We start from the raw sequence: 22,812 nt of genomic DNA, 5'->3' as shown, positions 1-22,812 counted from the left end.
TCACTGGCGAAGATTTGTTGCACAAGTGTTGCAGCATATGTGTGGGGCCCACCTCTTGTCCTGATCTCCAATTTTGCAGCCAAAATAAAGGTGATAGACTTTCTTAACCATAGTGGTTATACTGCGCTTTTGTGATGCAAAAGTCACTTCACCACAAACATAGCAGAAGTTATCTGCACTGTTCACACAAGTACGAGGCATCTCTGCTCACTTTGGCTAAACAGAAATGTGTCCCTTTGCAAAATCAAACACTGACAAATAAGAGAGCACGACACTGTATGATTTCTAGAGCTGATATAGGGCAATTTGTTCAGCAGAGTGATGTAAGCTTCGTTATGATTGCATCATCCATGACTTCTAGGAATAACATGATGCAATTCATATCATGTATGACGCAATACCAGCTTCAGAGTGCATCATTCATTGTTTTGCCTAAAAAGCAAGTACTGTCCAAACCCAGTCATAGATTTATTCATAGATCCAGTCAAAGATGTATTTTAGTCATTTCTGGTTTAAATTGAGATCCCTTCCCTTTATAACTCACTTATCCTCCGCCATTCCCAAGTCAAGGGTCGTATATACTGACCCAATAGCATATCTTGAAAACTAGAGCCAATCAACAATTTTAAGCATCATTTTCATTCTCAGTGACCCAGAATTAGTAAAGTTTGACTACATTTACTTCAGAAGCATTTTGGCTGTAGAGCAGTGTTATCGGGTCGGGGTGGACCCCGGCCGGGTCCTCGCCCCTGTAGGGGGGTAGCATCCACCCCTCCCCTCTCGTCCTGGCTCCTCAGCTGACCCCCCCCCCGTCGCCCTCCAGGGGGAGCAGCCCCCTTGCCCGCCCGGTGCCCCTACTCACCAGCTCCAGGAACTGGAAGCCGGCCACCACCCCCTCCTTCCAGGCTTGTGCCGGCATTCCAGCTGCAAGCCTGGAGGGAGGAGGAATGCCGCTCAGCTGAGGAGCCAGGACGAGGGGGGACTCGGCTCCTTACCTGGCCTGCGGCGGCGGCGAGACATGCTGGCGCAGGGCGGGGATGCTATCCCCCTACAGGGCAGGGCAAGGAGCAGGCCGGGGTCTCCCCCCCCAAGCCGATAAACTTTACGTGGCCACTCGCGCGGCCCTGAGCTGCTCTCACCCACCGCTGCCGGGGTCTGGAGCCCCATACCTCTAGCTCCAGCGGCTTCTTCCCCGCGGGGCGGTGGGACGTGCCGCATGTGCCCGGGGCCCTGAGGAGGGGCGGGGCCGCAGCACGGCCAGGGCCTGCTAATTCCCCCGGCACCTGCAAAACGGCTTTTTTTTTTGCTCCCCCTCTCCCCCCCCCGCGTCCCGATATTTCCTGTCAGTGATCTGGTCACCCTAAGCTCAGCCCAGGCCTGGCATTTCTGAAGGGCGAGGCCTGGCACTACGGGACCCGCCGCGTCCCCTTAACTCGGCCCTTCTGAGCGCCCTGCCCCGCCCCCTGCGCTCAGACAGGGGGCTGCGCGGGACCCTCCGGCCGCTCGACGCACAACGATCCCGCCGCGCAGCGCTACGGAGCAGGATTAACTACGGGGGCCGGGCCTGTAGAGGCGGGGAGCAGCCGCACGGGCGGAGTCTTGATGTCCCCGCTCCCTCCCCCCTGGGCTCTGTCTCCAGCAGCCCCGCCCCTAGCGCGTGCGCCCGGCGGACTCCGCAGCGCCAGCTAGAGGGAGCTGCGCGCTGGGCGGCCTTTCTAGCCGCGCCGCCCGGCTCTCTATGGTGCGCTGCTGCCCCGGAAGCTGCTGGCGGCGGGACGCGCTCCGGCTCCGTCTCCTCGCGGCTACGGCGCATGGCGGGCACGGCTCTCAAGCGGCTGATGGCCGAGTACAAGCGTGAGTCAGCGGGCCGGACCTCCCCTTCCCGCGGGGGGACCCAGCCGCGGCGGGGCGGGCCCGGCATCGCTCCCCCAGCCTGGCGTGGCACGGGGCGCCGTGCTGCGGGACAGGGCCTCCAGGCATGGCCCCTGCCGCTGGCCCAGGGCTGGGGAAGGTCTCGCCCGGCCCACGGGGCCTTTGTTGAAGCGGGGCAAGGCGAGGCCCCTGGGCGGAGCCGTGTGATAGCGCTCCCTGGCGGGCCGCCCGCGGCTGAGGAGCGGCCCCTTCCCTGCCAGGCGGGGAGACCCGGGGGAGCCAAGGCCCCCGGGAGAAGCTGCGGCGAGGGTAGGGTGACCAGATGTCCCTATTTTAGAGGGCAGTCCCGATACTTGGGGCATTTTCTTCTATAGGTGCCTATTTACCCCCGCCCCCCATCCTGATTTTTCACACTTGCTGTCTGGTCACCCTAGGTGAGGGAGCAAAGACGGTGGGGGAAATGGGGTCAAAGTAAACAGCTGCTTTGGCTGCAGTGTGAAAATCATCCTAGTTCTGAGCACACTCTGCTCCCTTAACCAGGCGAGGCTGGTTGGAGATGTGAACCGTGGGACAAGCTGGAGTTGAGCTTGGGTGAAGCAACGTTGGTATTGTTCACATCTTTCCCATTAGAAGGAGCAATGAGACGTTTACTTCACAGTTTATCCAGAGAAAGCCTCGCTGCTTTCTTATGAATGATGCAAGAATCTGACTTCTGCAAATGCTGCAGGAATACGGTATTTAAATGTGCTGTGATAATTAAATGGCCCCCTTGAAGACTCCATCCTCAACCGGTATATAAAAATCCCAGGACAATTGTGACTAGAAATCTTTCCTATCTGATAGGAGTCTGACCCCAGACAAGTGAGTTGCTTGTCTCAGGCTATCTGCGCTACAGATTACTTTGGTATATCTTATGTCACGCAGGGGTGTGAATAAGCCACCGCCTCCCCTCCCCCTGAGTGATGTAAATTACACCGACCTAAGCGCCAGTGTGGACAGCGCAGTGTTGGTGAGAGAAGTTCCCCAGCCAATTTAGCTACTGCCTCCTGTGGAGGCAGGAATTATTAAGCTGATGGGAGAGCTTTCTCTTGTTGGTTTAGTGCTGTGGCTGCTGTAGTGTAGACCTAGGGCATGGCTACACTTGCAAATGTAGAGCGCTTTGAGTTAAACCAGCCTTCGTAGAGCGCAGTAGGGAATGTGCTGCGGTCTGTCCACACTGATAGCTGCAAGCGCACTGGCGTGTCCACTTTTGCAGCACTTGCAGCGGCATTGGGAGCGGTGCATTGTGGGCAGCTATCCCACAGAGCACCTCTTCCCATTCTGGTGCTGTGGCTTGTGGGAAGAGGGCAGAGGATGTGGGGCATTCTGGGTCCTGTCCCAAAGCCTCGTGATGCATCAGTTTGCATCCCAGCAATCCCTCTGCTTCCATCCACAATTGGCGCCATCTTTCAACGTTCTTTGTACTGCGCGCGCTGTCTTCCCTTTCGGTCTGCGGGAATGGAGCCCGAACTGCTGAGGAATATGCTGGCGAGCCTCGCAAGCACATCACGTTTGGTAATCAAGTTATTCTTTAAGATCCAAAGCGACAGCAAGGACTCCGATGATGATATCGACTCGAGTAATGCATACGACACGAGATTGCTTGTGGCATTCATGGACATGCTCACCACCGTGGAACGACGCTTTGGGGCTCGGGAAACAAGCACTGAGTGGTGGGATCACATTGTCATGCAAGTCTGGGATGACGAGCAGTGGCTGCAGAACTTTCGCATGAGAAAAGCCACTTTCATGGGACTGTGTGAGGAGCTCGCCCTTATCCTGCGGTGCAAGGACACGAGATTGAGAGCTGCCCTGACGGTGGAGAAGCGGGTGGCTATTGCAATCTGGAAGCTGGCAACTCCAGACAGCTACCGATTGGTCGCTAACCAGTTTGGAGTGGGGAAGTCGACTGTTGGAATCGTGTTGATGCAAGTTTGCAGGGCAATTAATCGCATCCTGCTCAGAAGAACCGTGACTCTGGGTAACGTGCATGACATTGTGGCTGGCTTTGCACAAATGGGTTTTCCTAACTGTGGAGGGGCGATAGATGGAACGCATATTACAATTCTGGTGTCAGCCCACCTAGCCTCCGAGTACGTTAATCGGAAGGGCTATTTCTCTATGGTTCTCCAGGCGCTTGTGGATCACTGTGGGCGTTTCATTGACATTAACCCAGGCTGGCCTGGAAAGGTGCATGACGCACGCAGCTTTTGGAACACTGGCCTGTTCAGGAACCTGCAAGCTGGGACTTTTTTCCCAGACCAGAAGATCACCATAGGGGAAGTCGAAATGCCCATTGTGATCCTTGGAGACCCCGCTTACCCTTTAATGCTGTGGTTCATGAAACCCTACACAGGGAGCCTTGACAGCAGCAAGGAGCGGTTCAACAACAGGCTGAGCCGGTGCACAATGACTGTGGAGTGTGCATTTGGCTGTTTAAAGGGCCGCTGGCGCTCTCTGTATGGGAAGCTGGACCTGGCCAATAACAGCATCCCCGTGGTTATATCCGTGTGCTGTTCCCTCCATAATATTTGTGAAGGGAAGGGTGAAAGATTCACTCAGGCATGGAACTCAGAGGTTCAACACCTGGAGGCTGAATTTGAACAGCCAGAGAGCAGGGCTATTAGAGGGGCCCAGCGCGGGGCTGCAAGGATTAGGGATGCCTTGAAGCAGCAATCTGAGGCTGAAAGCCACCAGTAATGTTTGGTGCCCTGCAGGGGAGTGAAGTGCAATGGTACCAATGTGAGTAGTAATCTGTGTTTTCTACGTATGATACACTGACTTGCAGTGCCTGTTGCTTTCCTGGGCTAAGGTATCTTTTACTTTATGCAATAATAAAGAATGTTTTCAAAGCCAAAAAATCCATTTATCGAAAAGAAAATGCATTTATTGAAAAGAAACACAACTGCTTGGGAAACAGAAAGGGCAAGGGGGTGGGGTGGGGAATGGTACAATCACAAATTTGCGTATGTCCTGTTATCATACTCAGCCTTCCTGTCTGGAGTGCTGTGCAATGAGCGCTGCACTTCAGGATGGCTATACTGCATGGTGATGGGGGTTGAGTGCAGTGGGTAAGGGTCGTAGTTCTCAGGGCTGGTTGGTGAAGATACAGGTGTTGGAGGCAGATGGTGGCGATAAGAACCCGGATGTTGGGGAAAGTGGGTTGGAGGTGACATGGGGGCACAAGGGAAAGAGTTTTGGGACAAGGGCTGCAGTGGGGGCAGGCGCGGTAGTGCTCCGCCTGCATGGCTACGAGCACGGGGATCGAGTCTGCTTGGCGCTCCATGATGCTTATCAGCCGCTCTGTGCTTTGGTGCTGGCGATCTGCATTCTGCTGGTGGACCCTCCTTTCACTTTCCCACCACTCCTGCACTTTTTGATTTTCATTAAGGGACTTCCTCTTTGCTTCTACCTCTTCCTGATTCTTTGCAGCCTCTCGGCCGGTGATAACACGGACGGCTGAGATCTCAAGATTGCATCTGTAAAGGCAAAATGCAACACTTAACAGAGGTAGCATTGTTCACACCAGACAGAGCAATGATTCCCCCGTACTTAAGGAGGGCAAGCACAGTCTACACAATAGCATAATTTACCCGTCCCAAAGCGAGCGCACACAACCCCCGGGAGCCCCAAAATGGTGAGTAAGTACAGGATCAAGGGGGACTAATTATTTCATGGCTGTACTGTCCTCTGGGTTTCTGTGCCTTGGGAAGAGCCAACAGCTGCAGAGGACCCCTATACTGAACACTGTCCCCACATTTTCCACAGGAGTTCGTCCTGGAAGATATCTCGCTGCTGAGGGTGATCTGGGAAGCAAGGGAGGGTCTTCTACTACAATGCGGCTCCTGCCCTGGCCCATATGCAGCTTGCCTGTGTGCAGCAATGGTCCCCCCGTTCCTCACGGCACAGTGGCGTGGACATGTTAGCCTGACTGGGACAAGGACCACAGTGGCTCTCCCACGAACCCTGCGCAAGCGCATTGCCCAAGTTCTGGAGGAGACCTTTGAAGAGATCACTGAGGCCGATTACTGCAATGTGAGAGAGCACATCAATGCCCTATTCCGCATCTAGGCATGCATGCATGCAGCCCTAACCCTCCTTGCCCCAAGAGCCTGCACTGAATAACTTCCTTTCCAAAATAAAAGCTGCTTACCGGGAATCTCCTCTGGTGTTTGTCCTTCCCCAAGCACTGGCCACCGCGACTGCCTACCTTCCTCCTGGCTTGAGAACAGCTCCTGGCTGCATGCATCTAGGGATGCCGGGATGTCTTTCTCTTCCTCAGCACCCTCACTCCTGCTTTGCTCCTCCTCCTCCTGCCTTGTTGGACTGGGCTCTGATGTGTCCATGGTGGTACTTGGAGTGGAGGTGGGGTCATCCCCAAGTATTGCGTCCAGCTCTTTGTAAAAACGGCAGGTCGCGGGGACAGCACCGGAGCAGCTGTTTGCCTCGTGGGCTTTGTGGTAGGCATTCCGCAGCTACTTCACTTTAACCCTGCCCCCTTTCCATCATGTTCTTTGATATCTGCCCGAAGGTATCGTAATTCCTACGGCTGGAGCGCAGCTGGAGCTGGACAGCTTCCTTCCCACAAACACTGATGAGGTCCAGCACCTCACCATTGCTCTATATTGGGGATCGCCTGGTGCGTGGAGGCATGGTCACCTGGAAAGATTCGCTGAGAGCACTCCACGACTGATTGAGCAAACAGGAAGGAGATTTTCAAAATTCCCAGAGAATTTAAAGGGCGGGTCTGACGGTTGGTCACCTGAGGGCAGGGCAGTAGAGTTCAAACTGATGATCAGAGTGGCTAGAACAGGCATTGTGGGACACTTCTGGAGGCCAATCAGGGCACATTAACAGACCGGGGCGACCACATTGACGTTGCAGTGCTCCAGCGGAGGCGCATCAAACGTTATTCCACTCACCGAGGTGGAGTACCAGGAGCGCTGTAGCCGCGGAGTCAGAGCGCTCTACATGCCTTGCCAGTGTGGACACGTCATGAGTTAGAGCGCACTGGGCTGCTTTAATGCGCTCTGACTCGCAAGTGTAGCCATGCCCATAGCCTCAGTCCCTTTCATAGTGTGCAGGTATCCATGTCCCAAAGCTGCATGATGACCAGGCACTTATCAGTGTCCTTGTTGGCTCTCAGTGAGGATGAGGATTGTATGGGCATGAAGAGTGAACTACTCTGATCTCTACGGTCTGCTACTTATGGGCAAGGGTGAAGTCTGTTTATGCTGCTGATTTTGATGCATCTGACAGTGGTTAAATTGACAGCCCTAGATACCAAAGTTCTCTTGCACCCTTCCGAAGCATTAGATACACTTCTGATCTTGGGCGAGAGGAGGGGAAGGATTAGTCCAGGGATGGGCAAACTTTTTGGCCCGAGGGCCACATTGGGGTTTTGAAACGGTATAGAGGGCCAGGTAGGGAAGGCTGTGCCTCCCCAAGCAGCCTGCCCCCTATCCGCCTCCTCCCACTTCCCACCCCCTGACTGCACCCCTCAGAACCCCCGACCCATCCAACCCCCCCCTGCTCCTTGTCCCCTGACCGCTCCCTCCTGGGACCCCACTCCCTATCCACCCCCTCTCCCGGGACCCTGACTGCCCCCTCCCGGGACCCCCTGCCCCTAACTGTCCCCCTGGGACTTCACCTCCTATCCAATCCCCCTGCCCCCCAACCCCTTTTGGAATGTGACTCTGCGAACACGGACAGAGGACTCAGGAGGAGCAAGGGCAGCCTCGTAGCCGGAGAGTAGCGGCGGTTTCCCCTTTAAAGCGCTGCTTCTCTCCGGCTGGCTGCGCGGCCGCCCGGTGCTCCTCCTGAGTCCTCCGGCCGCATTCGCAGCGCCCCTCCCGCCTGCTCCCCTGAGGCTGCGGGTGAGCCTCCCTCCCTGCTCCCCCCCGCGGGGGGTGCGCTGGTGCTGAGCTGCCCGGTGGCACAGTGAGGTGAGGCTGCAGGGGAGGGGGAACAGCAGGGGAAGGGCTGGGGGCTAGCCTCCCTGGCCGGGAGCTTAGGGGCCGGCAGGACGGTCCCGCGGGCTGTACTTTGCCCATCTCTGGATTAGTCCTTGCTTGCAATTGGGATCTTAGATGGTCTTCCTTTTAAGTAGCTCTCCTAATTTAAAAAAACATAGAGCTTCTGTTGTCTGAAACTTCTAACTGAACTCTGGTTCATGAAAATATGAACTTAATAGCATTAAAAAGAGTTGGGCATAATAGGGGTAGGCATTTGTGGCCAGGGTCCCAGGGGAGCCACGCTGCGATTGCTCAGTTAGGGCAAACTGCAAAGAATGGTGCAGACAATCCCCCAGACTGGTGGTTATTTCAATACTTAGCTCCACCAAGATAGCAACAAAACACTTCTCTAATACCTTACTGGTTACCCAGAAGCCAAAATGCAGTTCCCTTAAAGCAACCCAGCCTTGGGCTTCCACCCAGACAGCCAAGTCAAATATGATGAGGATTACTGAAAATCTTGTTCATCATATAAAAAGTTCTACCAATCCCAAATGATTGGACATACTACCCATCAAGTTAATGAATATTTCAGACCACACCCAAATACACGCTTACAGCCAGTGCTTTAGTATGTAACATCTAAAGGTTTATTTATAAAAAAAAAAAAAAAAAAAAAAGGAAGAATTAAAATCAAATACACATCTACCCCGATATAACGCGACCTGATATAACACAAATTCGGTAAAGCAGAGCTCCGGGGGTGGGGGTGGGCCATCACTCGAATGCTCCATTCACAATGTGCTGGCTAGACTAGATGTAAACTGCCTTGTGGGTTTTACCACAGGAGCAAACACATTTGAAATACAGGAACATAGTCAATATTCATAACTTCAGGTACAAAAATAATATATGCATCCAAATAGGATAACCATATTCAGCAAATCATAACTTTTCCATAGATGACATACCAGTACTTTGTTTAAGATTTGCTGTATTTATATAACAATGGTAGCAACAATGGTCATATTTTAATTATATAACATCACAGCATTCTATGTGTATTGTTTGCAGAGCTCTGCCAGTACATCTCAGTCATGACCAGCAACATACGGTATTCCAGTTCTGAGTCTTCCTTGAGAAGAGGCTTCCAAACTATAATGGAATGTAGTCTTGTGAACAATTAATGTAATCTACAGTAATTAATGTACTGTGCAATGATTTCACCTATGGAAACACAAGCAGAAAAGTTTGGCACACTGTGTACCCCAGCTTCCCCGACTTTCTAAGTGGTGTAGTTTATTATCAAAACTCTAAGTTTCTCTTGGAAAATTATAACTGTAAGTCTGACATGTTTTCTCTCCGAGGCATGTAATTGTCAGTCCTTGTAGACCATTAATTGATCTGTCTTCTAACATTTGAACAAACAAAGTAAAACTGCTTATGCAGACAATAACTTTCCTAGCTAGCCTCTTCTTTAAGATTTTGTTACAAAAAGCAGAGGTAAATCTAGACCATAAATCCTCTTCACGCCTTTTGCTGATGTTTTATGCTAATGATGTACAAGTGAACACCCAATTATAGTTGTCCTCTAGTATTTTTCTATAGCCCAGAATAGTTTTCAAAAGTAAAAATATTGTAAAAGTTTGTTCATAATCTTAAAGTTAGATCCCCTTATTGTGCTATTCTGCTTTTATTGGATATGGATTATTAGGTAACTAGTGTGTAAACTGAAGTTAAGAGGCTCTGCTGCTGGATAAAGCTTTTTATGAATATATATTTTTCTCACTACTTCCTTTTATCTGATTTCTCCCCTCTTCCCAATAATTTTTTCCTAATTATGACAAATACCTGTTTGGCTTTTTTTTTTTTCTTTCTAGTGTACTATCTCTGAAATTCTTGCTTTGATTTTTTTTTTTTTAATTTTGTTTTATTCCCTTGACTTTTTTTATTGAGATCTAGAGAGGTTGCTTATGTTAGTGCATTTGTGTCATAAAAATTAAGGCCTTGATACTTCAAACACCAGCATGCTTATCTTTCTACTGTGAGTGGTTCCCAGGGCCAGCTCCAGGCACCAGCAAAGGAAGCAGGTGCTTGGGGCGGCCAATGGAAAGGGGCGGCACGTCCGGGTCTTCAGCAGCAATTTGGTGGCAGGTTCCTCAGTCCCTCTCGGAGCGAAGGACCCGCCGCCAAATTGCAACTGAAGAATGAAGCGGCGCGGTAGAGCTGCCGCTGAAGTGCCGCCAATCGCGGCTTTATCTTTTTTTCCCCCCCTGCTTCGCTGCTTTGGGCGGCAAAAAAGCTGGAGCCGGCCCTGGTGGTCCCATTCATGTCATAGGGTAGTGAAGTGTGTGCGTAAGTGTTTGTAGGATCGGGGCCTTAATCTGATTTTTGTAAAGTAGCAACTTCCCTTCCAGCATCTCTGGTCTTATAAAAGAAGTTAAATCATTCCTTTGTTCAGTTTAGTCAGTTGTTTGCTAGAATTGTGCAGTTATACTCTAGCTGGTGCTTTATTTACATCTGTACTTAAGGTTGCATGAGCATTATAATCCTTTGTTTTCAGTTTTTCATAATGTTCAGGGACTTTAATATGTTGGGCTGAAATTTTTCCTGAAATGGTCTCTGCCTGTATGTGTGTATTTTTTTTATAGTTTAAGTAAAAAAATTGGTTGTCATTTCTGAATGAGCAAGTAAAAGACGACAACAGCAAACTTTCCCCATTTTTATATGTTGTAAATAAATTCTTGAAACAATTTTTTGAAGAGCTCTACTGGCAAAATGGCTGGGGTAGAGAGTTCAAAGTTTTGTATGGCAATGTTCCTTTTTGAGTTCTGGTGGAAATTTATTTGTATTTGGCAGATAGGAGTGTTTCCAAATTGCCTATGTATGCAAGTAGGATTTTTTTTAAAACCTATATTCTATGCAAAGCTGCAATTATGTGCACTGGGAAGATGGACGTTTTCTAAAGAACACTGCCTCGTTAACAGTGTACGTTGAATGAAGCAGAGATCCTGTTCCATTCTCTGCACGTTGGTTTAAGCAGTTAAAATTTTTTTGCCCTGTGTGCATGTCTTTCACTGCTTTGGAAAACTATATCAGCCATTGCCTCCTTGAATCATATGGGCATTGTGTGCTTCAGACTCCCGACTGGCCATTCTGCCAGTGCCAGTCAAATAATTGCAGCTTGCTGCATGGTTGGGCACTAAAGTCAGAAATATCGGGAAGTTAAGACACCACTAGGCTGACAGGCGAGCTGCTCCCGTTGGCTTGGTTAACCCACCTCTGTGAGAGGCGGTAGCTATGTCTATGAGAGAAGGCTTCCTGTCGGCAGTGCTATGGGTGAGGTTGGTATAACTGAATTGGGGGGAGGAGGGGGTGAGAATTTTTTACACCCCTGAGCAATATAGTTATACAGGTGTAAGTTTATAGTATAGTGTAGACCTGGCCTAAATGTCCTGGATTTTGTGCTGTTAAATCTGAAATTGGTTGAATGTCGTTTTTGAAGAAAAGCATTTTTTTGGCTGAAGCATGTGAGAGTTAGTAGATTGGAATCCTCTTCCTGGGGCTGGTCTAGGCTACAAAGTAAGGTTGGCTTAACTACATTGCTCATACCATGTGCGATGTAATTAAACTGACCTAAGCCTTGGCATAGAGACTGGTAGGAATTCTTCTGTCAATGTAGCTACTGGCTCTTGGAGAGGTGGATTTACTACAGCAGTAGAGGAATCCTTTCCATCGCTGTAGTGTCTTCGCTACAGTGCTACTTGGCGCTCCTGCTGTAGCGTTTCTAGTGTAGACATATCCCCAGCTTTGCCAGTAACGTGCTATATGATCTTAGGCAGCTCTTTACTCTCCTGTGTCTGAATTTCCACATCTGTAAAATGGAGATTCTTTTACATCATTAGAACCGTAGAACTGCAAATAGTCGTATTTAATATAAGAAAGTATTTCCTTTAAAAAACTGAGGTGTTTAATCTGTGGAATTTATTACCACTAGATATAATTGAGGTCAAGGGCCTTGTCCAGAGGTGGGCAAACTACGGCTCACGGGCCACATCCGGCCTGCGGGACCATCCTACCCAGCCCTGGAGCTCCTGGCTGGGGAGCTCCCCTGCTATCGCTCCTCCCGTCCCCCCGCAGCCACGCTGCCGCACGGGCAGCGCTCTGGGCGGCGGGGTTGCACGCTCCTGCAGGGCAGCACGGCAGCATGTCTGGCTCCAGCCAGGCAGCGCGGCTGCCAGACATGCTGCTCTGGGTGGCATGGTAAGGGGGTGGGGAGCGAAGGGGTTGGATGAGGGGCAGGGGGTTCCAGGGTGCAGACAGGGAGCAGGGGGCGGTTGGATGGGGCAGAGGTTCTGGAGGGGGGCGGTCAGGGGACGGGGAACGGGGGGGGGGGTTGGATAGGTGTGGGAGTCCCGGAGGGCCTGTCGGGGTGGGGGTGTGGATGGGGGCGGGGCAGTCAGGGAGCAGGGGGGGTTGGAGAGGGGTGGGGTGTCAGGGGGGCGGTTAGGGGTGGGGGGTCCCAGGAGGGGGGCGGTCAGGGGACAAGGAGCAGGGGGGGCTGGATGGGTCGGGAGGTTCTGAGGGGGGCAGTCGGGGCGGGAAGTGGGACGGGTCAGATAGGGAGACGGGGGTCAGGCTGTTTGGGGAGGCACAGCCTTCCCTACCAGGCCCTCCATACAGTTTTTCAACCCCGATGTGGCCCTCAGGCCAAAAAGTTTGCCCACCCCTGGCCTAGTAGGATTAAGAAAATAATTAGACATTTATATGGCAGAGAACATCTACGGGTCCATTAGACAGGATTAAAAAAAAACAGTTAGAAGAGATATAAGCCTTTATGCTTCAGGACATAAGCCAATTTCATTTCAGTTGCACACTATTGCACTCTGTTCTTAAAATTGGAAAGAGTCCATCTGGAGCAAAAAGAGAAAAATCCAGCAATGCACTGGACAGGTTGTGATTAGCTGCTGCTGCTCATTAAATAAAGAGAGAAATATTTAGGCAAGGCCCCTGCAGCTGGTTAACATTGTTAGTATCAAAATCACTGCTTTGAAAATGCCCTTCCTTTCCTAAACATAGTATTTGGGGCTTTTCCCTAGTCAGTTATTGAAACTCAATCCCAAGAGAGAGAACGTGTTAAAAAATGTAGGAAATTGCATCATAAAACACTTAAGCTTACCAAGTAGTGATAATGGATTCACTTACCACAAGAGGGAACTGTAATAAATAGGATGGGTGAGTTCAGGATAGAGAATGTTTCCACCATCTCTAATGGAGGCTATAATAGCAGGGTGGGTTTGATTGAAATCAAATTGATTTAAATCACTAGTCAGGAAGACTCGATTTAATCATGGATTTCTGCATAAAAGTGCATTCTTGTTGGTTGTTCTAACCTTAACACACATTCTTCACAACTCAGAGATAGATGTAGGTTTCATTTTTAGAAGATACACACTATACATTTTTAAAGTGATTTATTTTGAAAACTTTTCAGATTAGTTTTACTGCTATATCAGAAAATTAATGATTATTTGGTTATTTCATTTACCAAAGTTAATTGAAGCAGATATTAAGTCATTGGGAGGTGAACTATCTCCAGTTCAACAGGTTAATTATTAATATTTGGAGGATTTTCTTGCCATGTTGTATTAGGAGGAGAACATCACCAGACAGACATTTAAATTGTTTTATTTAACTAAAACAACAACGTTATGTATTCTGGATTTTTTTCTTCAACAGCAAACATATTTTAACTAAACAAGCATATAAATTTTTGAATTTAGTTAAACCTTCAAGTTTTTTAAAATCAGGTTTATTTTTGTTAAAATTGTTTTTAACTAAAATAGTTAAATTAAATAAAACAAAAATTAAATCGACTCTGTCAGCCAGGTCAACATGAGAAACTTGAAATATTGGCTTCTGCAGCTAACTCAGTCATCTTCACTTTCATTTTCCTGTTTGTTCATAATCTGGAAAAGAAAAACAAGCTTTCCTGCTTTTTCAGGTCCCAAACAATTTCTCAGTTTGGAATGAATTAGTCCAAAGGAAGAAAATATTCTTTCTACATTGGCAGAAGAAGCTACTGCTGTTAAAAGTGAGATTATCACTTCAACAGTCTCTGAATCTAAGTGCTTAAGTGACTTCCACCAGTTCACTGGTGTGACTTTCTTTAAAACATCATCAGCAAACATATTTCTTGAATGGTTCACCCTTTGCCTGAAGTTTATTATAGTTGGCATTATGGAGGGATGATTGCTGGATGTCCATGTCATAGCCAACTCCTCTTCTTCATCAGTTAAGGTTTGACCCTGGTACCGAGTATTGAGAATATTTGCAAGAAAATGAGCTGGAGATAGTGCTTGTCCCAATCGTTTTTTTAATGCTTGTAATTTAACTCTGTCATTGCATATTTCTCTTTTTAAGATCTCACTCAGTTTCTTCCAAATTTCAACAGCGTCAGCAATAAAACAGCTATTTCCCTGCATTTTGTTCAAGGCTACAGAAATAGGCTTCAGGGTACTCAGTATGTGTTAAACATTTATCTTAAGCCCAATGTTGAGAACTTTGGCTGTGACAGTGCCATCTATTTTTTCACAATTTTTTTCACAATTTTGTTCACAAACTGTCATGAGATTAGGCCAGTTCTTGATATAGTGCTCAAAACAGTCCACTATTGAGTTCCATTGCACGTCTTGTGGGAGAGTTAGCTTGGTTCCTCCCACTTTTTTCAGAGCAGCTGCTGCAAAGTGGTTGTTACGGAAGTATTTTGCAATTTCAACAACATTAGCCTTTATTTCTGGAACACTGAAGCCTTTGGCTAGGAGGTGCATCAAATGAACACTGCAACTGTATGTTATTAACTTGGGACTCTCTTCACTCTCTTCTAAATTTCTTCTAATTTTGGATACATTTGCAGCATTGTCTGTGACCAAGCTGCATACTAGACATTTGAATTTCTTTTCACAGTTTGTTACAGCTTTTACTGCTACTTCTTGGAAGTATTCTGCTGTCTGTGCATTTCCTCATGTATCAATTGTTTCTGTAAGGAATTCATTCCCTTCTTCTGTTGTCACACAAGCACATATAACAGAATCATTGTGGACATTGCTCCACCCATCAAGACTCAGGTTAACAATTTTACCCTCTAGACCTTTTGCACACTGCTCAATTTCTCTTTCATACACTTTATCTAGCAAGTTGCCTGCAACATCTGCTCTGTTGGTGGACTGTATCCTGGTCTTAATGACTGAACCATGTTAATGAAGTGTAGGTTCACAATCATACAGAAAGGAGAGTTTGTTGCATAAACAAACCGGGCAATTTTTTCATCAATTACCTCTTTTTGTAATCTGCTGGTTCTTATCACAAACTTATCTATGGTTGTTTCTGGATGATGGAGATTTTTTTTTTCTTTGAGAACTGCAAAACTAAGCATTTCTGATGGTATCTTCTAGACTGAGCACTGAGTCCCACTGGGTAAATAAAAAGATTAACCTAAATAATCTATACAGAAGCCCCAGAAAGCCCATAAAATCGGGTCCCTAATCCATGAACTATTAGAACTCATTTACAAAACTTTTTTCTTAATCATTACATGAATATATTGTCTCATACTATAGAATTAGAATTTATAATCCCTATTCCATGATGAGATATCTTTGAGCTATAATGTATCTTAATTAAAACTATCTTTAGATAGGATTTTTCCTCAAAAAGCATTTTATCAAAAAAATCCGATTATGAAAAAAATCCGATTTTTTTATTTAAAAAAAAAAAAGTAAATGATTTTTATCCACCATGTATAATAGTGAATAATATTTGCTATATAACAGCTAAGTATCCTCATCCATAGGTCTCAGAACTTTGCAAAGGAAAGTAAGCATCATTGTCCCTATTTTACATATGGGGAAACTGAGAGATGGAGGGAGTGACTTGCCCAAAGTCACACAATAGGGCTACAACAACACTGAATACAACAATAGGGAAATGGCAGAGTGGGAAATAGAATCGGGTAATAGAATTGGGTTTCCTGAATCTCAGACCAGAGTCCTATCATTTGCCTGCACTAAGGGGAGAAGATGTATTTCCCAAGTAGTCTGTCTTTAATAGTTTTGCATACCTTCAAATTAATTGATAAATGTGTTATAAAGTTTTCAGAAGGTGTATTGTTCAGCAGATCATTTAAGAACATAATCAGGCTTGATTAAAATGCAGATTCTTGGTATGTTTGTATGCTCGCTATAGTTAAGTCAAGGTTTATTTGGACCATAACTATTTTATACCTAATAAAATAAACCTTTTCTAAAAACTTGGGCATCCGCAACATGCATTAGTGGTCATTGTGTGCACCATAAATGTTCAGTGGAGACACTGTACTTGCATATGAATAGATCTTTTAAATGGGATGGTTAATTCATTCTAAGCTTAAAAACGAATTAGAAAATCTTAACTCTTCACACAAACAAAATTTAAAAGAGTGCATAAATGGCTCGAGGGATTAGTAATGGGTTATGGAGCCTTCTGCCTCTGGCTGCAGTGGGTAGTGATAAGATAAAATAAAAAATTATGGGCTTGTGTTTTTACAAAACCTGCATTTGGGATCTTGTTCAAGCTGTGTCCTTTTAAAATCACGTACTTTTGATTGCGATCTTTCTTTTTAGTCCACTTCAGTTCTGATGTAATTTTAACAGCTAATGCTTCACAAGCTAACAGTAGAACAGCCATACAGAGTCAGTCCAATGATCCATCTAGCCCAGTATCCTGTCTTCTGACAATGGCCAATGCCAGGTACTTCAGAGGGAATTAGCACAGGTAATCATAAAGTGATCCTTCTCCTATCAGCCATTCCCAGCTTCTGGCAAACAGGGTAGGGACATCCTCCCTGCCCATCCTGGCTAATAGCCATTGATGGACCTATCTTCCATGAACTTATCTAGTTCTTTTTTGAACCCTGTTATAGTCTTGGCCTTCACAACATCCTCTGGCAAAGAGTTCCATAGGTTACCAGTGAGTTGTGTGAAGAAATACTTTTTTGTTTGTTTTAAACCTGCTGCCTATTAATTTCATTTGGTGACCCCCTAGTTCTTGTATAATAAGAAGGAGTAAATAGCACTTCCTTATTTACTTTCTCCACACCAGTCATAATTTTATAGACCGCTATCATATCCCCCCTTAGTCATCTCTTTTCCAAGCTGAAAAGTCCCAGTCTTAATAATCTCTCCTCATATGGAAGCTGTTCCATACCCCTAATCATTTTTGTTGTCCTTTTCTGTACCTTTTCCAATTTTTTTGAGATGGGGCGACCAGATCTGCACTCAGTATTCAAGATGTGGGCATACCATGGATTTATATAGAGGCAATATGATATTTGTTAGAGATTAATGCTGTATAGCATTTGAAAGCTGGGATTCCCAAATGGCCTTTAAATGGTATAAACTCTAGCAGTATGAGAGAGAATCCTGGAAGTGCAAAAGAGGGGTACCCCCTCCCCCAAAAATAATCAACAGAAAATGGCTGTCAGCATGATGTGAGTTCAAGATCCTGCAGTTACCTCCTTCAGGACTATGTAGGCCTAACCCCACACAGCTGCCTTGTGCTTGCTGCCCTAATGTGGTGCACACCCATTTCTGTTGAGAGGGGGAAGGACAGAGCCTAGCCAGGTGAGGTGAAGGGTTGACTCTGCATCTTCATAAATACCTTATTTTGTCCCATAGGATTTCACCCTCACTGTCCCCAGTGTTGGTATAGTTTTCTTTGGGGTAGGAGGGCTATACAGTGCATCCTTCACAACTCCTTTCATAGCTATTAACTCCTAAGTAGGCCCTGACTGAGCAACAGAAGTCTCATTCGCCGCTCTGTCAGCACAGAGACTGAGATCTGAACACTGCTTTCCCTTTCAGAAGTGGAAAATCCCACCTAGAAGGATGCATGTAATTGTGGGAACTATCAAAAGTATTCTGATGTTGAGTTGATAGGCTCAGAGCTTCCGCAGGCCATGTATAATACCATACATTGGTGATGTCGTTTACCAGCTTGACATTGAACTGTACTTGGCAAGACAAAGAGAAATAATTCTTTGAACCCCTTGGCTTGACTCTTCCCCTTTGAATCCTATTCCTTAATGGCTTTCATTGTATTGTTTTTTACGCAGAGAGCTGGCAGGCTAGAGAGCCTCTTTTGTAAATTCGTCTTCCAAGTGTACCACAGGGCTAAAATAATTCAAAAGACTGTGTTTCAGTGTATTCCTAAGCTTTTCAACTCAAATCAGGATAGCTCGCTACAAAGTTTTTATTCTCATCAGAAATTACCGTATATACTCGTTCATTAGCCCGTTCGTTTATAAGTCGACCCCCCAAGATGGTTAGGTAAAAATAGCAAAAACTATGACCCTTTCATAAGGTGACCCTATATTTCAGGGGTTGGCAAACTTTGGCTCCTGGCCCATTAGGGTAAGCCTCTAGCAGGTCTGGACGTTTTGTTTACCTGGAGCGTTCACAGGCACGGAGCCCCTCAGCTCCCAGTGGCTGCGGTTTGCCATTCCCAGCCAATGGGAGCTGCAGGAAGGAGTAAAGTCTTTTCCTGTTCATTGAACTTTGGTAGCTCTGTGTGCTGATTCAGAATATGCCACCCTCAAAAAGGGTGCATGTTTTCTGTGTTTGTGTGGAGCAGTGGTTTTTCCCCTTATAGTTCAAATTGTTGTGTATTGGGCTTTCAGGAAAAGTTTTAAAGCCAGGTTGGCTAGAAAGTCAGTGATTGTGTTAGTTCATGAAGTGGTTTAGTTCTGTGAGCTCGATGTGTTGGTATTTCATCTCTGGAAGGCTCAACTGATGAGGAAAGTAGACAACCAGTAGGAGGAATTGGAACATTCCCAAGTTTTTCCTGATGTCTGATTGGCTGTTACTGCTTGTCAGGAATTAGCATGCTGAGCTACAGCAATCCAATTGATAGGTTAAATGTCTTATTCTTTGAATTTTCAGTAATATAAAGAAACTAATATATCAATAACAATCTTCTTTTAATTCTGAATTTTAGAGTTAACCCTGAATCCACCAGAAGGAATAGTAGCAGGTAAGGAGCTATATAGAACTCATGTGATGTAGGTATGTGGCATTGACTGTTGTTCGTAAAGCAATGATGTATCTTTCTCTTTTTTTTAAATAGGACCTATGAATGAAGAAAACTTCTTTGAATGGGAAGCCTTGATCATGTGAGTTGATACTCCTTTGGAGCTAAACTTCATCTTACATTTAACTTTTTGGATTAGCTTGTCATAAAGGAGAGCATTAATACAGAAAATCTTAATTCAGTCTTGTATATTCTTGCGTAAAAGAGAACTCCATGCAATCTGCTCGGTCTGTAGTCACAGGGAGAAGTTGGGAACCTCTCTGCCATCAGACCATGATGTGTATTTGAAAATAGATCACTTGCATTTCAGTCATTTTATGCTGATGGTCATATTGTTGAAGGAATAATAAAAGTTTGTGATGCTGGCCCAGTGAAGTAGTGTGCTGGGTGTAGTGGCATACCCCAAGGATCACTGCTGGCACCACATCAACTTAATGTGTACATAAATAAGTAACTTGGAAAACAGAATGAGTTGACTGATTTGCAGACTGTGAAAACCGGTAACTAAATTCAACAAAATAGGGACAGATTTCTCACATTATAAGCAGAAGAAAACAGACAGTTTGCCAATGTTACATCTGTTTTCCTTTTGTCTCCAAAATTAATTTTCTTTTTGCCCCCTCCAGCACTTAACCAAAGTGCCAGAATGATTTGGCAAGCTCCACATTTACTGTTACGGAGTGTGAAGAAAAATCTAAAGGGGCCTTAAAACTCTGGTCAAGCTAGTAGATCTAAAGTATTGGCCAAGTATGTTTCTGTGTATAAGGAGCTGAATGGAAAGTCCCCAAAACAGAACAATGGTGTTCTGTGTATAAGGAGCATAAGGGAGCGGAACAATTTGCAATAGCCAAGCTTAAGAAATATATAACCGCAATAGTACTGTTAGAAAAGTCAAACCACAAAAAAAAAAAACAGACTGTAAATAACAACAGGAAAGGCCAAATAAGGAAATATGATTATTCTTTTTGCTTTTAACCTGTATTGATTTTGCAGTGTATTCCAAATAAGGTAATTAAGACAAAAGTATGTGTAATTTGTTTGTGGTTTTAAGCTTTAAAAGCTTGTGTGTTCCTTGAATCGGGGGGCAGCTCCAATATCTGTCACCCCCGTGTGCTTGTATTCAATAAAGGAAGCCTCATGCTTGTTCTGATCCAAACACAACGCCTGGTCGTTTTTCCACGACAGAAGCATACAGGATCCATAGGCATTGTCTATAAAACATATAGATGCTTATTTAGGGCATGTCTACACTTGCCATTTAAAGCGGGAAAAAGTCCCTTTTTTGCGCAAAAACCATGGGAGCATCTGCACTTGCCAATGACTTTTTGCAGTGAAACTCAGAAGTTTCACCGCAAAAAGAAAACCACCTCCACGAGAGGCATATAGCTCTTACTGGTGATGCTTTTGCAGTGATGTGCAAGTGAAGACACGTTCTTCCTGTTTATACAGCTTTTAGCCTCCAGAGGATATCCCACCATGCCTAAGTGACCACTCTGGCCAGTAGCACTGCTGCTTTGATGCCAGGTAAACAGACATCCACCCCTCCCCCTGTAAAGCCCCGGGAACTTTGAAACTCCCCGTCCTGTTTTCTTGGCAAGTGCTCACTTATCTGGCCAGGTGACAATGCCTGCTCCACGAGCAAAGGGTCCCCTGCATGGAGCAATGCTGAGCTACTGGAGCTTATCAGTGTTTGGGGAGAGGAGGCTGTGCAGGGACCCAGGATGCCACGCGATCACCCCCCTCTTCCCACAAGACCCATGGTCAAACTGGAGAGAGCTGCACTGTGGGATAGCTGCCCTAGAGCGCTGCTCTCATCAGCGATGGAAGTGCTGCTAATGTTAACACTCTGTGACGCCTCAGGTGAGTACACAAACCAGTGCTTTACTTTCACTGGTTCCCTATCACCGGTGAAACTTACAGCGCAAAAACTCTGCAAGTGTAGACATACCCGTAGCTTTCTGGGAGGAGCTCAGATAATATGGGGGTAGGCATGGTGTAATCAACACCTTAAACTTTATGCAGAAGTCAGTGGGTAGCCCATGAAGATCACATGGCACAGATGTAATATGCTGCGTGTGGAAAGCTGCTCTGTAGGCAGGCTGCCTTGTCTAGCAATGGCTGCGGTTTTGGGATGGTATGCAGGTGTAGTCTGTACAGAGCATGTTGTAATAGTCCAATCTTGAGTTGACAAAGGATGGTTAGGCATAGTGAGGCCTTACATCTGAAAGGAAAGGATGCATTTTCTTGCCAATCATGTGAGAGGCTTATAACTTTTAACTCCCTTGTGGTGTAACTAGGGATGTAAATATCAGTTTTAAAAAGTTAACTGGTTAACCGTTAACTCAAGGGGTGACTTCCCTTTCCCCTACCTTAATCATAGCCAAGAGGGCCAGGTAGCCCTGAATGACACTGCACCTTGACAGCATTGGAGAAGAGGGCGTATAGCAGGCCACTCCCCCATCTAGACATGTAATGGTAAGATGAGAGCTCTGGACTTTCAGGGAGAGAGGTCCCACATGGAGAGTAGTGGTATGAAATTTACCCAAAATGCATCCTTTTTCCAGTGAACCGTGTTCTGGGTTGGCAATACAGTGAGGCAAACTCTTCCTAACAAAAAGTTCACATGCTCTGAAAGAGTCCTTGTAGAAGTTATACCTTTTGCCAGCATTGTTGGATGCCTTTTAGGTACGTGTAACATCCGCTGGCATTAGGCAGCAAAAATAACTCCCGGGTGTGCGACATTTCAAACGGTCATGCTTTCCAGTATTGCATGTACACGGGCTGAAAGTTCTCTAACAGTGCAGCTTTTAACTTCCATGTGGCCCCTCTAAAGGGCCAAACAAACTCCCAGATAAATTTCATTCAGCTATAAATAAATAGGTATTAATCCCAAACTGAGATGGGCATGCACTAGTTATAAAAACTAAGGTGGTGGTGTTGAGTGGTTGAATTGTAGGCTTTGTAAGCAACCTGATGCCTATTCACCATCCCTGCCGACCAGCCTTCACAGGAATACACTTACAGCATGACTTAAACTTTTAAAACGTTGAAATTATTGACATCAGATGAAAACGGAATACTGTCTGTTATCATGGATGTAAGAACTTACCTAGCCTGGTTTGGTGACTGGAGCACGTGAGGTCTGCAGCCCGTGTATAGCGTGGAGTGGGTGAAGGTGATATTTTTAATAAAAGAATGGGATCTCTGACTTGTTCTGGAAGGAGAAAAATATTGGTTTGAAATACAACCAATTAGTACCCCCTGCCTTAATACAATATCAGTGGGAGTTGTGGATCCTCTGTGTCTCTGAAAATAAGATAATTGGATTTCTAAATATGCATTCATTGCCTAACTTTTAGGCATCCAAATCCAGAAATGTTGACCATGATTCTTTATGCAGTGTCTTCTAGTTGGAAATGTGGTAGTCAGCATTCTTAGAAGTATGATCTCTGTAGTTGTGAAAGGTGAGCACACACTAAGTAGTATTCCGTAAACAGTGTGATGATCTGGTTGACTTTAGAAATCTCCCAGGGTTTGACAAACTCCTTGGAGTGAGGAAGTACTGATAACTCATTTTCTCTGCCAAATAGTGAGAGCTGTCATGGAGGACACACACAGTGGAAAAACTTGAAAGTGTATTGTTAGGCATAAAATATTTTTGTTTCCCTTGTCGCTATAAGGCAGATGTAAATAACCAGGGACTTCTTGCTGGCACTGAAAATAAACACCCTTTAAAATGCAAACTCTCAAGTACGTTTAGCTTGTGATCTTTCATCAGTGCAAATTAAGCATTATTACTGTTAAATTTATTGGTTTGGTGTGC

General features: G+C 46.0%; 1 protein-coding gene across 2 annotated transcripts in view; it reads left to right on the top strand.

Moving 5' to 3' along the window:
* Window positions 1-1,715: 1,715 nt before the first annotated feature.
* The window catches only part of UBE2G2 (ubiquitin conjugating enzyme E2 G2), a 41,682-nt gene continuing 20,585 nt past the window's right edge, over window positions 1,716-22,812 (top strand). Inside the window, exons 1-3 of one of the 2 annotated variants that reach the window (XM_065410388.1) lie at window positions 1,748-1,854; window positions 18,897-18,932; window positions 19,026-19,071. In XM_065410388.1, coding sequence (XP_065266460.1) covers window positions 1,812-1,854; window positions 18,897-18,932; window positions 19,026-19,071 — 125 coding nt within the window. In that variant the 5' untranslated portion in view covers window positions 1,748-1,811. Of the gene's footprint in view, window positions 1,855-18,896; window positions 18,933-19,025; window positions 19,072-22,812 lie in introns of both variants that reach the window. The other variant, XM_065410389.1, reaches the window with a different exon arrangement.

Source organism: Emys orbicularis, chromosome 9 (assembly GCF_028017835.1).
Source record: "Emys orbicularis isolate rEmyOrb1 chromosome 9, rEmyOrb1.hap1, whole genome shotgun sequence".
In the NCBI taxonomy this organism is placed as follows: Eukaryota; Metazoa; Chordata; order Testudines; family Emydidae; genus Emys; species Emys orbicularis.
Note: the sequence above shows the minus strand (reverse complement) of the source record. Positions and strands in the feature narration are given on the sequence as shown.